A 15,973-nucleotide genomic window follows, 5' to 3' on the forward strand; every position below is an offset into this window, starting at 1 on the left:
AGGAGAACCAGTTTCCTGAGCGTTTAAAAACACTACGTGGGCACATAGCCTTACTCCGGGAAGAATTTTAACCATGAAATGCCGTTCCTGGAGCGGCAAAAATCAAGCTCTCTCTCTTCTCTCATCTCTCTCCTCTTTTATTTGTGCTTTTCCCCATGCATTGAAATTGGCAAAAACTTTTAGACAGTGAGGATAATCAATGAGTGGAACAGACTGCCACGAGAGGTGGTGAGTTCTCCTTCAATGGAAGTCTTCAAACAGAGGCTGGAGAGACATCTGTCTGAGATGCTTTAATGAATCCTGCATTGAGCAGAGGGTTGGACAAGATGGCCCAGGAAGTCCCTTCCAACTCTGATATTCTATGATTCTATGAAAAGCACTGTAAAAACACTGTAAAAACTGACAAGGAAAAAAATAAATAAATAAAAAAATAACAAAAGAAAAAATAATCAACGCGTACCTAGTACTAGGAAATGCTTCAGGTTTTGGAACAAAACTGCATGGAAAAAACATGACCAAAACTGCAGCAGATTCTTACTGTGTGCACACACCCTTATGTGTGTTTTTACCATTTATCTACATCTTGCACCTCCCAAAAGATCATAAGGTGTCACTGTACCTTCCCTGCGGAGCGGACAGGCGTCTCCAGGCCCAGAGACATGTGCACTAATGCATCGCAGGATGATTCCAGCACTCGATCTTGGACTTGTATGTGGCGCTGCAGCTCTTCAAGTGAATGTAAATTAGCCTGTAAGTGGCACAGAATACAAGGTGAGCCGAGCGATTACCATCCATCACCATTCACTCCGTGGACTGCGTCCTCAGGTTTCAATCTTACTTATGATCAATAACTATTTTCCGATTTTCGGGAGTCATTCTACGATAAGAAAGGAATAGAATCTACGTTACAGGATCTCTGAACACCAGATTATAATGGAGGGGATTGCTAAGAACTAACTGAAATAAAAACATTGTAATCTGATAATATATCAGGAAAAATACCCAAGACACCGAGTATATAACATCTGTACTATGCTCTATGCGCTCTCGAATCCCGGAGCTGCGCACTTCTCAGTAGTCTTTTGAGTGATCAGTGGGGGGTCTGAAAAATATTAAAAAAAAAGTTTGGAAAAAAAGTATAGTTTCTTTTTAACTCTTAATGTTTTAAAGTGTTTTCCAGGCTGAAAAAAACGTAGAAAAAAAAAAAAAAACTTCATTTCTATTATTCCTGCACCACTAGTCCTGGCATTACAGACTGGGACTGCACCACTATGGACAAAACTTCATTACATCGGGGGGCACCCAGGTCGGTGTATTGCAAAACTTAACTCAAAAGCTATATACATCGTCACATAGACATATTTTTGGCTCGTTGAATGAAAAATTAAGTAATTTTCTAGTCGTCATTACAAAAATTATTTGTTGCAGAGTGTCGCAAGGGTGCAGTCATAAATCCGTATGATATGTCTGAATTTTTATGGGATGGCACACAAACCAATTAAGTTAAATGGATTTATTCATCATCCATTAAAATAACAGATCCGAGGATAAGAGGCATGAAACTCAGAGTGTGTCCTATTCTGATCCGATTGGGAGGAACACAAAAGGACATACACAGGGGGTCTGTGCTCTCGGAAAAAAAAAATGGGCAGCACAGACTTTTATCACACGTGAATGCAACCTTAGCACTTAATCTATCTCAGTGGTCTGACAAAACAGATATTGGGCTGACAGAGCACCTGCTCCTGGTTACTACTCCCTTCCTTCGGTGTTGGGGGCGCATTCAGATGTCCGTACAAATCGATCAGAGATTAGACCGCAATGTACAGACTGGCCGCAGGTCTCCCGACCAGAGTGTGGCAGCTTCATATATTCCTATGAAGCTGTCAAGTTTTGGTTGGGAGACCCATGGCCAGTCCGTGCACCGCGGATCAATTTGTACAGACGTCTTAATGCACCTTAAAGACAGCAGCTGGCAGAGGAAGAGGGTTGTATACAGATTGCTTAATTGTGGAGAGGGCATAAACCATCTAAAGTGTCTGGGAGGGCAGAAAAAACACAGACTCTAGACAAGGAAGACAGCACATGAAGGAAAAATAAGTGTAGGGTAGAAGCAGTGATGATATATGAGCTAATGACGGCAGAAGCATTCTGGATACACAGACTTCATATCCAGCCTATATTACTGGAAGAGACACTCCCACATGAGAAAAATTTGGAACTTGGATCAGGTTGCAAACTGCATATCAAGGGGTCTGAAAATGAATAAAAATTGCAGAATAAGACAGCATAATTTTTTCAAGCAAAGGTAACCACTAACATATGTAAACATCATTTTTCCATGTCAAAGGTGTCCACTGCCTTTTAGCCCCTTTAATAAGCAAATGATTGATGCAGTAAAAAAATAACATCTGTTTCAGGCTAATTCAGTGATGTAAAGGATTAAAATAATGATGAGTGATAATAAGTGGTATGGCCACCGTCACTGTCTGGAGCCCTGCAAATACGACTGATGGGAATCTGAAATAGATAAATAGTGGATTTAAAGGGGTATTCCCATCTCCAAGATCTTATTCCAAAATGTTGTAAGTGTAATAATAATAATAATATTAGCAAATCCCTCCAATTACAAATGTAGTAAAGTTCTTCTGATTCGCTATGTCACTTACCCCATGTACAGGGCATTGCAGTAGCTTAGGTTCCCATGGTTATGACCACTAACAACTAACTAACACTATATAAGTGGTCATAACCATGGGTACCTAAGCTACTGCAATGCCCTGTACATGGGATAAGTGACATAGCAAATCAGAAGAACTATACTACATTTCTAATTGGAGGTATTTGCTAATATTACTATAATTACACGTAATACACTTTGGGATAGGATCGTGGAGCTGGGAACACCCCTTTCACTTATGGTCAGGATTCTTTCATGTTCTACTATTCAGTAACATAACAAAGCGTCTTTATTCAAAGTAAACCTGCAATCTGGCTTCCAGTGTCTGCAACATGAGAAAATGATTTTCCTGAAACCCAACGACATCAACATCTGCGTGGTCAGCCTGAAATAAAGCACAATAGTGTGTATTAAGCAATTATATAAAAATATGATCAAAAAATACAGTATATTCATAAATTAATTAAATGTTTAATAGTTTTATGGTTGATAGACACAATTCCAGGGCAGCACGGTGGCTCAGTGGATAGCACTGCAGCGCTGGAGTCCTGGGTTCGAATCCCACCAAGGGCAACATCTGCAAGGAGTTTGTATGTTCTCCCGTGTTTGCGTGGGTTTCCTCCAGGTACTCCGGTTTCCTCCCACCTTCCAAAGACATACTGATAGGGAATCTAGATTGTGAGCCCCATTGGAGACAGTGATGATAATGTGCTCAAACTGTAAAGTGCTGCGGAATATGTTAGCGCTATATAAAAATAAAGATTATTAATATTATTCCATAGTTTTCATAATTCTATAGTTACGTAGGTTGAAAAAAGACCTCGGACCATCAAGTTCCTCCTTTCTCCACTAATTGTTCATTTTGTCACTAAATTATCTATAACCTGCAATGTTATGTATAATGGGGAAATCATCCGGCCCTTTTTTAAAAGCTACTATAGCTACAGCATTATAGAATGCTGTGTATGAGCCCTGAAAGGTGATGGCCGTATCTTATATCTATGTAGGGTCGGTGGGCCGAGCTGGGGGGTGGTCCCTCTGTATACCGCGCAGAGACAAAACAGAGACAAGATGGAGGCAGGTTCCGGGTGCAACAGGTCCAAGTTTATTCGTACTCTCGCCGTCCGACTGACGGTCCTCACAATGTGACACAGTACCTTTCTCAAGGCCCTCCGTGTTCACCTTCCCTACATCTATACTAACTCCTTGTAGAGGCCTATCAGATTAGTCTCATAAGAGCGATCCCTCATAAACCCAAGCTGATGCTGGGTTATGAGGTTCAGGCACACGGTTGCAAAAGCAAAATAACTCCCAAACACCACAGTCAATCCAAACTGATCGGTTGGGAATAAAGTGACAAATATGACAAATAATCAAAGGAAAGGGGTAGTCCCTAATGAACTAACTCTGCTAATATGCTCTGATAAAGCTCATGGAACTGAGGAAAGGGTCCGCACTCTGGATCCCCCTATATGCTAACAAGTAACACCTTATCCGGATTCCTACAATGTAATAAATCTGTAGTCTTCTGTTTATTTTAGTCATACTGTGATTTAACGCTTTCTTAAAGAGTTAATCTTTAGAAGAACACCCTTTCTTCCCTACCTGTTTTCTCCATGCTAATGATGGGTGGCTGTGAGCAATGTGCATCTGAAGACTGACAGTTTGGACCAGCGGCATGGCTGATCGTGCAGCCACTGGTCAGCACTGGGGAACTCCAACGCTGCAGGCAGAGAAAGCTTTGCCTCTCCAACCACTGAGGAGTGCACTGAAGCTGGCAGGATCCGTCAATCAGCGAGATTCAGAGCGGCGCTTGCAAGTGCTATAGGCAAAGGCTTGCAATATTGTGATCTTTTCTTACCCATTTAGGATGAAACCGTCACTTTAGAGGGAATCTGCCACCAGGTGTTTTGCTATTTAATCTGAGAGCAGCATAATGTAGACAGAGACCCTGATTCCAGCGATGTGTCACTTACTGGGTTACATACTGTACGTTTCATAAAATCACTATTTTATTAGCAGTAGGATATTATTAGAGGGCAAGTAAACCTGTTGCCATGCAGTACTCCAAATTCATGAGCTCTGTGTAGAGGCGCCCCCACCACTGATTGGCAGCTTTCTGCATAAGCACAGTGTCCAAAAAGTTACCAATCAGTGGTGTGGGTGGGGTTATACAGAACTCAGCATTCAGAGAACTGGCAGATCTGCAGCAGAGAAAACATGCACACTCTCAAAATTGCAGCATGCAGCCCAGTAAGTGGGCTGGAATCAGGGTCTCTGTCCCTACACTTTGCTGTTCTCAGATGGTGTAGCAAGAAGCTGGTGACAGATTCTCTTCAAGACTGACATTGTGCATGCTGGTCTTGATGAAAGCACCACCAGAGTAAGATATGCCTAATTGTTTAGAGGCACATGATACTTCATGAATAAGGCACCCGTTTATAACCGGCGTGTGTCTCCGCCGGAAAGGTTACTTCACTTGGGGACTTAAAAATATCCCTTTAAAATGGGGGTTAACCTGTTTTGTAAGAGGTTCTGGTGTTTTTTTTCCTGCAAGCATAGCACAGTTTGCTGTCAAATCTACCAAAACACCAACAGAAACCTCATAGACTGGGAGTGAGCGGGTCCACTTGGATCCATTTAAAAATATATTATATCAACCAGATGCTAAACGCAGAGAGAAAGGACATAAATGGGCTGGGCTGAAAAAACTCCCATAATAATCACTATTCGGTACCTTTGGCAAACCAGCAACAATGTGCTGTACGGAGCAATGATGCCAGTGCTCAGGCACATGGCCGATAAGACCCCTCCATACAGGGTGAGTGCCAGCTCCTGCTTCTACAGCAGCGATCAGGGCTAGCTCTGATTGATGTTGTTTAACCACATTTAAGTGGTTCTAACAAATCTTGGGGTCCATTCTTGAGCCCACCAACAGTCAGCAGTCGCTGCCACCATAGGCAATCATTAAATTTATCGGTTCAAGTCCTAAAAGGGACTAATAAAAAATACGTGAACAGTAGTTTAAACTCTATAAAAAAGATAAACAGAAACAAATAAATAAAAGAGCACATACCATCCGCCTTTTCCCAATTCAAAATGTAAAAAAAAATTTGCAAAATAAAAGAAAAATTTGATATCTATCGAAATGGAAAATTATCTATCAAATTAATTAACACCGTAGAAAACAAAAATCAAGATGATAGAATTGGTTGTTGCTCTTCACCCATAAAATAGAATTAGACTTACCGGTAATCCGGTTTCTAGGAACCTTTCACGACAGCTTCATTGGAGGATGACTTCCTCGCCCTAATAGGGGACAGGAACACAAAGAGGTTAAATACCCCTCCCCTTCCTGCAACCATCAGTGTTTTCCTGGACACCAGTATGAATAGTTACCACCAAAGTGCAGGAATCATCCAAAAAGAATATCAGTTAGGGAGGGAAATTAGTGCTGTCGTGGAAGGTTCCCAGAAACCAAATTAACGGTAAGTCTAATTCTATTTTCTCCAGTCACCTTCCACGACAGCTACATTGGCGTAATACCAACAGCTAATTTCTCTAGGGGGGGGGGATCACGGCCTACAGCACTCGTCTGCCAAATGTTAAATCCCCATTGAAATTTAGCCTGTAACGCCTGGTGAACGTGTGGATGGATGACTAGGTGGCGGTTCTGCATATCCGCTCTGACGAAGCATTCCCTCTTTCTGCCCATGATGTTGCTATCGCACGGGTAGAATGTGCCCTCAGTGATGCGTAGGTCAGGCAGATAGATTGTGTGATCCAATTCGCGATCATGTTCTTTGACACTTTCTTGCCCTTATTTCGTCCTGAGAACTGGATGAATAAATGCTGGTGAATCCGCTAGGCTTCACTCTATAGTCGGTAGACAGGACCACTCTGCAAATGTCGAGTGTGGAAGGTCTCTTCCTTAGGGTTGGAAGAGCTTGGGCCGAATGAGGACAGTACGATGTCCTGATCCCTATGAAAGTTTGAGTAGAAAGGCGTGATCTAATCTCAAGATAATATTATCTGTAATGATTGCAAGGTAAGCTTCTTGAATTGACAGGGTCTGCAATTCTCCTATACGTCTAGCCGCAGTAATTGCGACGAAGAGGATGGTTAAAGGGTTAGGTTTTCATGGTCATGGAATCTAGAGGCTCAAATGCATCTTAGGTTAGGGTGTTGAGCACGGTGTTGAGGTCCCAAGGAGGCCCCTGACTGCGGAGTTTAGGACGAATCCTGGCTGCCGAAGCCATAAAATCGTTTGATGTCTGGCCAGGTCAAGATATAAAAAAAAAAAAAAAAAAAAAAAAAAAAAAAGGTGCTAAGAGCTGATATTTATACCTTTAGTGTGCTGGGGATAAGGCCCTATTCTAGACCTTTTGTAAACGTCTAGGGTCTGTGCTGCACTGGGATGGAAGGGATCAGGGGTGCCTGGAGAGCACCAGGCGTAAACCTTTTCCCAGACCTTGGCATAGATGGCCTTGGTTATTGGTTTTTGGCTTTCCTGAAGGGTTTGGATTACCCTATCCGAGAGCCATTTGGCTCTTAGGAATTCGGCCTCAATAACCATGCTGTCAGGTTCCATTTGCCTATGTCCGGGTGTAGCAGAGGACCATGGTGAAGAAAGTCGCTCTTTTTGGGGTAGAAGCCAGGGTCTTCCTGGGCCATGGCAATAGGGCACTGTACCAACTTCTTCCGGGCCACAGAGGGGCGATTAGTATTGTGGGAACTCGGTCCGTCCGGATTTCCTGAAATGTTTTTTGCCTGCATCGGTATGCGAGGTTGGAATCCCACCATTTGGCGAAGGGCATCTATTCCTTGCACTCCGTCCGTGTGGTTGAGGGAGACGAATACCCCTGTCTTCGAATTTTGCCTGTTGGCGACTAGGTCCACCTCATCATGAGGCTAGGGACAAGAATACCGTCTGGTCCAGGCGCCACTCCTCCGGATGAACGTCTTCTCGACTGAGGAAATCTGCCTCAGTGTTGTCTGATCCTTTCAGACGCACTGACCAGGAGAGGATCCTTGCTGCTATTGCCTTCAGGCCAGCGTATTTCGTACCCTCTTGGATGGAGATAGGCCACTGTGGTCATGTTGTCCGAGTAGATGCAAACGTGGCGATCTTGGATTAATAATCTATAATAATCTTTATTTTTTATATAGCGCTAACATATTCTGCAGCGCTTTACAGTTTGCACACATTATCATCACTGTCCTCGATGGGGCTCACAATCTAGATTCCCTATCAGTATGTCTTTGGAATGTGGGAGGAAACTGGAGTACCCGGAGGAAACCCACACAAACACGGGGAGAACATACAAACTCCTTGCAGATGTTGTCCTTGGAGGGATTTGAACCCAGGACCCCAGGACTGCAAGGCTGCAGTGCTAACCACTGAGCCACCATGCCGCCCATTGATGAATTATCGATGATGACATTATTTAGCGCTTTTCCTACCGCCTTCAGTTCTCTCAGATTTAAGGAACTGGTGCTGATGCTCAGCAGCCATCGCCCCTGAAAATAGGATCTCTTTACTACTGCGCCCCAGCCTCGTTGGCTGGCATCTGAGCGGAGTGTTTTCAGGGGAAGCTGAATCCGGCTGACTCCCTTCTAAAGATTTCGGTAGTTCAACCACCACCTCAGGGCGGGTTTAACCTGACCAGGGAGGGAAATCCTTCTGGACAATGGAATTTGTCGCCGCGTAGGCCAGGCGGATCCTGGAATGTAAAAGCACGTGGCTTTGCAGAATTTGGGTTTGGGCCTGAGCCCAAGACACCGCCTGGGTGCATGTGGTCATGAGATCCTAGAGCATACATTGACTCTGAGGGTCGGTGCCCGCTGGTCCCTGAACCAGGTTCTTTTGTGGACAAGGTCGACCTGACAAACTTTAGGTAGGAAGGATGTCTTTCCCCTTGAGTCCGAGAGAACTCCCAGAAGCTTCCTTCTCGTGGAGGGATAGACCAGGTTCGGTATCCAACCCAGGGATCTTAATATCCCCGGGGTCTTTTCTACGTCCATCTTCTGACAGGAGATATATGGTACAGTGAGGAGGAAGTCGTCCAGATATGGGATAACGCCTATCCCCTGGCGCCGGATGAAAATCACTGCTTCCGCCATGATCTTGGAGAGATACATGGTTGGATGGATTGGCACATGGTAATATGCACCCTTCAGATCTACTGTTGCCACTACCCCCCTGATTGACTCCATTTTGAATTGCCTGTACAGGACCAATTCGTTTAATGGCTTCAGGTTTATGATGGTTCGTTTTTTCCTCTAATGGCTTCGTCACCAGGAAGGGACGTGCGTAATGGCCTTGTCCTTCTCCCGCTTTGGCACCCGCGCGTTCTACCGAAGCAGATCTTTTGGTAAGGAGACCTGAAGGTGTGGAGGCTGTAGGGAGGTTACCCCTAAGCATTACGGGGAAGGACTCTCTAACCCAATTTTTAGTCCATCTCGTATGGTACGGTGGACCCACTGATTTGTGGAGATGGACTGCCAGCGGGTGAAAAAAGAGCAAGAGACGACCCCCAACCGTGCGTCATTGCTTATATGGGGTCTGTTGATGGTTAGGGACAAGGATATTCCTGCCCTTGCCCCCCTATACTCTTCCTGAGTATGTCAACAGGACCAGGGATTCCCAGCAAGTCTCTCATACTGGTACTCGCCCAGCCTCAAGCTGCTTAGCGGCTGTGATCTGACGAGGGCATGCAAATGCAGCTTAGAATAGCTGTTAACAGAGGTTTGGTCAAGGGAGGGACGAAAAATCCGTCTCCTAGGATTTCTATGTTCGGAAGAGATTCTTTTGTCCGAAGCCTTGTCCAGGATGTTATCCAGGACAGGCTTGAACACATAGTGGCCCTGGAAGGGGATGGCGCACCATTTGGAGACAAGTCGCCTCCCTTTGGATTTTAACCAGGGCACTCCTCTAGAGGAGTTAGAAAGGACGGCCGCTTTTGCAGCTACCTGGACCTGACGAGAGCAGTCACACTCAGCCTAGAAGAGTCGGTGCATTAAAGAATTACCCGAGACCTGTGAATTACAGGCTGGTCTTGCGTCCTGGTCCCAAGTTGTTTAGCGACCGCTAGCGGAAGCATCAGCTAGGAACCTCGTTGCTTTCTGCAGTAGGGAGTCGGGTATCTTTTCCCCTGAGGTGCACTGAGTCTGTGCTTAATCATAGAGACAGGGCATGTGGAAGCTATATAAGCTTCTAGCAGATTTGCAGAGGTGTCCCAGGACTTCCTTGATAAGCTCTCAAAAATTTTTTTTTTCTCTTGATCCACTGGATCTTTGAGCTGAGAGGAGTCCTCAAAGGGATAGGCTTTTTTTTTCCCAGGGAGGCTTCCTTTCATGGAGGATCATATTCTGTACGTTCTCGTGTACAGGACACCTTCTTTGGGCTTCAGCCCAACATCTGTATTTAACTTCTTCCTCCTCCACCCCTATGGTGCTCTTAACCATACTGATTAGCTCACCCATATTCTCGGAACCAAGTGATATTTTTTGTTCCCTGGTTAAAGGGTGGACGTGGAAGAGGAACCCTCAATCTCCCGAGCGTCCTCTGAATCCAAGGACTGAATTTCATAGAATCATAGAATCGTAGAGTTGGAAGGGACCTCCTGGGCCATCTGGTCCAACCCCCTGCTCAAAGCAGGATTCGCTAAATCATCCCAGTCAGATGTCTGTCCAGCCTCTGTTTGATTACTTCCATTGAAGGAGAACTCACCACTTCTCGTGGCAGCCTGTTCCACTCATTGATCACTCTAACTGTCAAAAAGTTTTTTCTAATATCTAATCTGTGTCTCCTCCCATTCAGTTTCATCCCATTGCTTCTAGTCTTTCCTTGTGCAAATGAGAATAAAGTTGATCCTTCTACAATGTGACAGCCCTTTAGATATTTGTAGACAGCTATTAAGTCTCCTCTCAGTCTTCTCTTTTGCAAACTAAACATTCCCAAATCCTGCAACCTTTCCTCATAAGACAGGGTTTGCAGACCGGTCACCATTCTGGTCTCTCTTTTCTGAACTTGCTCCAGTTTGTTGATGTTTTTTTTAAAATGTGGTGCCCAAAACTGGACTCAATATTCCAGATGAGGTCTGACCAAAGAGGAGTAGAGGGAAATAATGACTTCACGTGATCTAGACTGTATGCTTCTGTTAATACATCCTAGAATTGCATTTGCCTTTTTTGCTGCTGCATCACACTGTTGACTCATATTCAGTCTGTGATCTATTAGTATACCCAAGTCTTTTTCACAGGTGCTGTTGCTTAGCCCTATTCCTCCCATTCTCTATATGCTTTTTTCATTTTTATTGCCCAGATGTAGTACTTTGCATTTTTCCCTGTTAAAAACCATTCTGTTAGTTGCTGCCCACTTCTCCAGTTTATTTATATCTTTTTGAATCCTCTCTCTCTCTTCTCTAGTATTAACTATCCCTCCTAGCGTTGTGTCATCAGCAAATTTAATCAGTTTACCCTCAATTCCTTCATCTAAATCGTTGATAAAGATGTTGAACAATATACAGGGCCCAGGACAGAGCCCTGTGGTACCCCACTTGAGACATTCTTCCAACTGGATGTGCAGCCATTTACGACCACTCTTTGGGTCCGATCACTAAGCCAGTTATGAATCCACCTAACAGTTGCCTTGTCCATTCCATACTTAGTCATTTTTTCAATAAGGATTGTATGAGAGACTTTGTCAAATGCTTTGCTGAAGTCAAGATATACTATATCTACGGCATTTCCTTGATCCACCCAATCAGTGATTTCGCCTGAGTCTGAGTCAGATCCTATCGGAGCTTTCTTCCTCCTCCTAGAGGGAGGCGGTCTGGGAGAAGGGAGCCATGGAGGAGTGAACCTCCTGTATTATGAGGGATTTGATGCTATCCAGGAGAGGGTTGCTCAGCGTAAAGGACCTCTACGTACAGGATGGGCAGAGCTTTCCCCGTATGTCAAGGGAGTCTGGCAGTACACATTTTACGCTTGTGGCTGGTCCTCTTAGGGTCAGAGAACTTTTTCTCCCCATATTAGAGAGAGAGAGGTATGCTACAATATTTTAGGAAATAAATGCTGGATAGCCAGGGCCGACGCCTGCTACTTACAGTAGGAGGGGGTACGTTGGGCACCGCCGACGCAGAGAGAGAGGGCTTGTCACCATCCATGCCGTTTACAGTCAGTGTCAGACAGGTGTCTTACCTGGTGATCTCCTCACCCGGATCTTGAAAGATTGAGGATCCAGCGTTGTTTGTGCACCTCCTCCATCTCTTTGGCCCAATAGGGGGAACCACATGAGGACGCCCCAGAATGTGACCGCCGGTCCCAGGAGTAACGCGCCCCACCGTGGAACGCATAGGGAGAGACCGGAAGTGACGCGCGCCCCAGTGGAAAGCCCAGAAATGCCCAAAGTGGAGGAACGCCACCCCCGGCTAGCGTGAGCTCCCAGGAACTGGCAGCACGGAGGAGGAAGCCGGGGCGCCATCTGGAGGCCCCCGGCGTGCACATCATCGCCTCGATTTACCCCCGAAGGAGGCGCAGGAGAGGCGGGAGAGTCCCGAGTCCCACCATGCAGGCGGAGACGGGAGCAGCCACCGGAGGAGGAGAGCAAGGCCCCCGACCTCGGCTGCCCGGCATCTGACAGGTATCTCCAGCTGGTACTGGACGTGGGGTGCTCCCGATCGCCGGCCACGGCAGCACCATCGTAGACCTCTTCATGCCCCATAGGGGACAGGAAAACACTGGTGGTTGCAGGAAGGGGAGGGGTATTTAACCTCTTTGTGTTCCTGTCCCCTATTAGGGCGGGGAAGACATCCTCCAATGTAGCTGTCGTGGAAGGTGACTGGAGAAAAGTATTTTACACCTGTGTTGCCGCCATCTTTACTACATGGCTTTGCTGCATCCTGAGAGCACATTCATTCTGAGACCTGGGCAGGTAAGCACTGCTGTCCCTTTTCTGCTGTATAAATTTCTTGAATTTTTGGAGGATTTTTAGTCCTCTTCTGTGGCTTTGCTGTTCAGTTTAGTGTTAAGACTCACAAGAATGAGGACCCTTGGCACGGGTTGCGAGCTTGCATATCTTGGAAAAAATATCGACCAATACCTTATATATTTATATGTATTTTCTGCACTTTATTTTTCAGGGTGCAACCAAGCCCAGCATTTTTGGTCTTGCAAACTGTGGTGTCTATTCACATGGGATGCACCTAGATAGTGCTGGGCAGCCCTCCGCCTGTTCTAATAGTATGGGCATCACTAAAAGGCTGTAAGCCAGACACTGTGCATTACCTGTATGTGAACAGAGCCCTATACTAGCCGCTTTTGTGCAATCATATACTGAGCAGTCACCCCCTCCATGAAGGGGTAGGCTGAGTGGTTGTCTTATCAGTATTATGCGCCTGGGTTGCCGCCATCTTTACTACATGGGTTTGCTGCATTCTGAGAGGACATTCGTTCGGAGACCTGGGCAGGTAAACACTGCTGAATTGTTACATGTATATTGATATCCACTGTTTATTGTTTAAAATCTTTTGAAACCTAAATAAAAATAACTGGTTTAAAAAAAAAAAAAAAACACTGCTGCCTTTTTTCTTCACTCATAAAAGGCAAAAAAAAAAAAACAAGATCAAAACCCGATATGTGTCCCAAAATTATATTAATGAAAAATTCACCCTGCCGGGTAAGTCCATCGCACGGAATGCAGAAAATGTTGTCATAAGCCAAATTTAAAAAAAAAACAAAACAAAACAAGACAGAACAGTAAATTTTTCTTTTTTAAATAAAAAATTTGGAAGTTTTGCATCTTCAGAGACATAAAGTCAAATCATTTTTACCGCAGATGGGCATAAAAACGGAATCCAAAAAACAATGTGTTGAAGTGAATGGAGACATTAAAATGTACAGCTTGGCCTGCAAAAAAAAAAAAAACATGTCATCACTCATGTCACTGAAAAAAACAAAGAGCGGAAAAACAAAAGCCCAAAAGTGAAAAATGTCTCAGATGGGAAGTGATTAACCAGCCGGACAACCTTTTAAAGAATTTCTGCGGTTCAAGGTCAAGGCGGGCTGCACTAGAAAAGAAGAGAATGTGGAAGCTGACATCTCTCCTCCTCCTTCTTCTCTAGTAGCCTTTGTCTCCTGGAGGAAACGCTGTACAATTTGCAACCGTGCAAGCAAATTTAGACTTGGTTAGCAGAGTAGCCATCACACCCGTGTGTCTTCTGCACCCTGTGTGCCTTTACTTGCCGTAAGCCAGCAATGACACAGGTGACAGCTGTAATGGCTGCAGAGATCCTACGGCAGGACCTATACAAGGTTAATCTCTCCTCGCAGCCCATGGACAGATCTGGGGGAGAGGAAGCTCAGGAGACAATAATGTACTATATATAAAGTGTCTGCAGATAAGAGCCCTAACAACTGATGTACGCCTGCCACCTACATACAGCGCAGGCGGCCGGGCAGTGGGCTGGAAAAAGAGAAAAAAATCCTGGCACCATACCAGGAACAGCACGACATGCCACTTCTTCAATATCTCTGTTTTTTAGTGATTAGGGTCATGTTCAGAAAAAATGACATTTTAATTAAGGTGGAGCATGAGAAATGAATAAAGCAGCAGCTGTAAGCTCAGGACTTCAGTCCAATCTTTGACTCCTAAGTCTAAAAATGTAAGAATCAAATAATATTTTTGGCAATTTGCAGCTCATATGACGCCTGTGAGGCTCCATTCCTACAATAAATGTGTTTTTAGTTTCCTAGCTGCTTCAGCTAGTCTGTGAAACTGCAGTCCGTTAACTTGTGAGGGATGTACAGCTGCACAATCGTTTATCAGGCTCTGCTCACATCTTCTTTCGAGAAGTTCTGACTGAATTCCCCCTAAAAATTGGATTCAGACAAACTCCCCGACACAATAACACAAACATAGATCAAGTGTTTTTTTTCTTTCTGAAAGTACAGACCTCCATAGAAACATAGCAGACTGTTTCTGTGATAGTGTAAAAAGATGAGCACATTTAAAGGGAACTTGTCGTGTAAAGAAAAACACTATCAACCTGCAGATATGGCGTTCTGAAACTGCCCAACAATCGCAGTGACAGCCCCGCTGCCAGGAGGTTAACTTTACTCCTCCCAGCAGTCTCGCACTTTCAGTCATAGGCGAGGGCCGATGCAGCTTCAGTCACCGCTCAGTTCATAGAAAGTGGCGGCTGTAACCGCGCCCTTTACATTGACTGACAGCCGGGTATAATGCTGAGCTGCTGTCAGTCAGTGCAGGGGCAGGTGACAGCCACTCACTGAGCGGTGACTGAAACTGCGCCGGCCACCTCTATGACTGAAAGCCAGAGGTTGCCGGGAGGAATAAACTTAATTTCCTCCTGGCAGTGAGACTCTCAGTGCCGATGTTGGGCAGCAACAAAACACTATGAACCAGCAGATTAACCCCAAATGTGCAGTTTAATAGTATTTTTTTTTTACCTGACAGGTTCCCTTTAAAAAAAGAAATAAAATACAAACAGCGCTCATATAAACTCAATGCAGTTTATTGCCCCCACTGGGGTTTATTTGATTTTGGTTTGTGGAGGAATGAGGGTGGAACCCCCGAATGCACCACAGAAATGCAGTGTGAACGTGGCTTTACCAGTTCTGAAGGAGATGGCAGGCCTATTTTAAAATCTGACTCCCATTTAGAAAGTTCCCCTAAAACATCAAGCACTGGTGGTCCTGCAGCATGGATTCTCCTCTATTTGGGGGGCAGCGCCAGTCAATAAGAATCAGTGCACTAGGAAATGAAAATACCAGTAGGAGGCGCCATAAGAACTATGTAAAAATACTGCAGCGACACAGGTAGCCTGGCCAAAGATGGCTATAAGATGTTGCTACATCGGCCCATAATGGTGATGAATGAGGTCACATTGCGACCTGCAAACTACTGAGACGAGCAAGGAGCAAAAAGTCAGAACCAGGTAAGATTTTTTTGCAGCTTGCTTGTTGCGGTGCCGCCATGCCATCACCTGCATTATGCTGCGACGCTGTGATCTGGGGCCAACGTTGCAGTTTATCCCCAGCCTGACACAAGGAGGAGTCCGCGTTACATCCACCCCTGCACTCGGGGGCATGCACAGTAACACTTGACTCTCACAAGTTGGTTTTATCATGATTTTAACATGTTTGTGTGTGCTTGCTAAAAGCACTCGTGCCCTGGCCGACGTACTTTTCACGGAGGAAACACAGTCTCTGAGTTTTACCTGTAGAAACAACACAACAAAACCTTGGCAACATGTGGTAAAAAAAAAATCT

At 44.9% G+C, this 15,973-nt stretch overlaps 1 protein-coding gene across 2 annotated transcripts in view; it reads right to left on the reverse strand.

Annotated features, from left to right (window-relative positions):
• FANCB (FA complementation group B) overlaps window positions 1-15,973 on the reverse strand; it is a 56,546-nt gene that overhangs the window by 17,280 nt on the left and 23,293 nt on the right. The window contains exons 4-5 of one of the 2 annotated variants that reach the window (XM_073565235.1): window positions 2,985-3,065; window positions 620-748 (exon numbers count right to left, since the gene is read on the reverse strand). In XM_073565235.1, the coding sequence (XP_073421336.1) occupies window positions 620-748; window positions 2,985-3,065 (210 nt within the window). The remainder of the gene's footprint in view (window positions 1-619; window positions 749-2,984; window positions 3,066-15,973) is intronic. The other variant, XM_073565240.1, reaches the window with a different exon arrangement.

The sequence above is a fragment of the Dendrobates tinctorius genome, unplaced genomic scaffold, assembly GCF_039654945.1.
Source record: "Dendrobates tinctorius isolate UK_male_01 unplaced genomic scaffold, ASM3965494v1 ptg000016l, whole genome shotgun sequence".
NCBI lineage: Eukaryota > Metazoa > Chordata > Amphibia > Anura > Dendrobatidae > Dendrobates > Dendrobates tinctorius.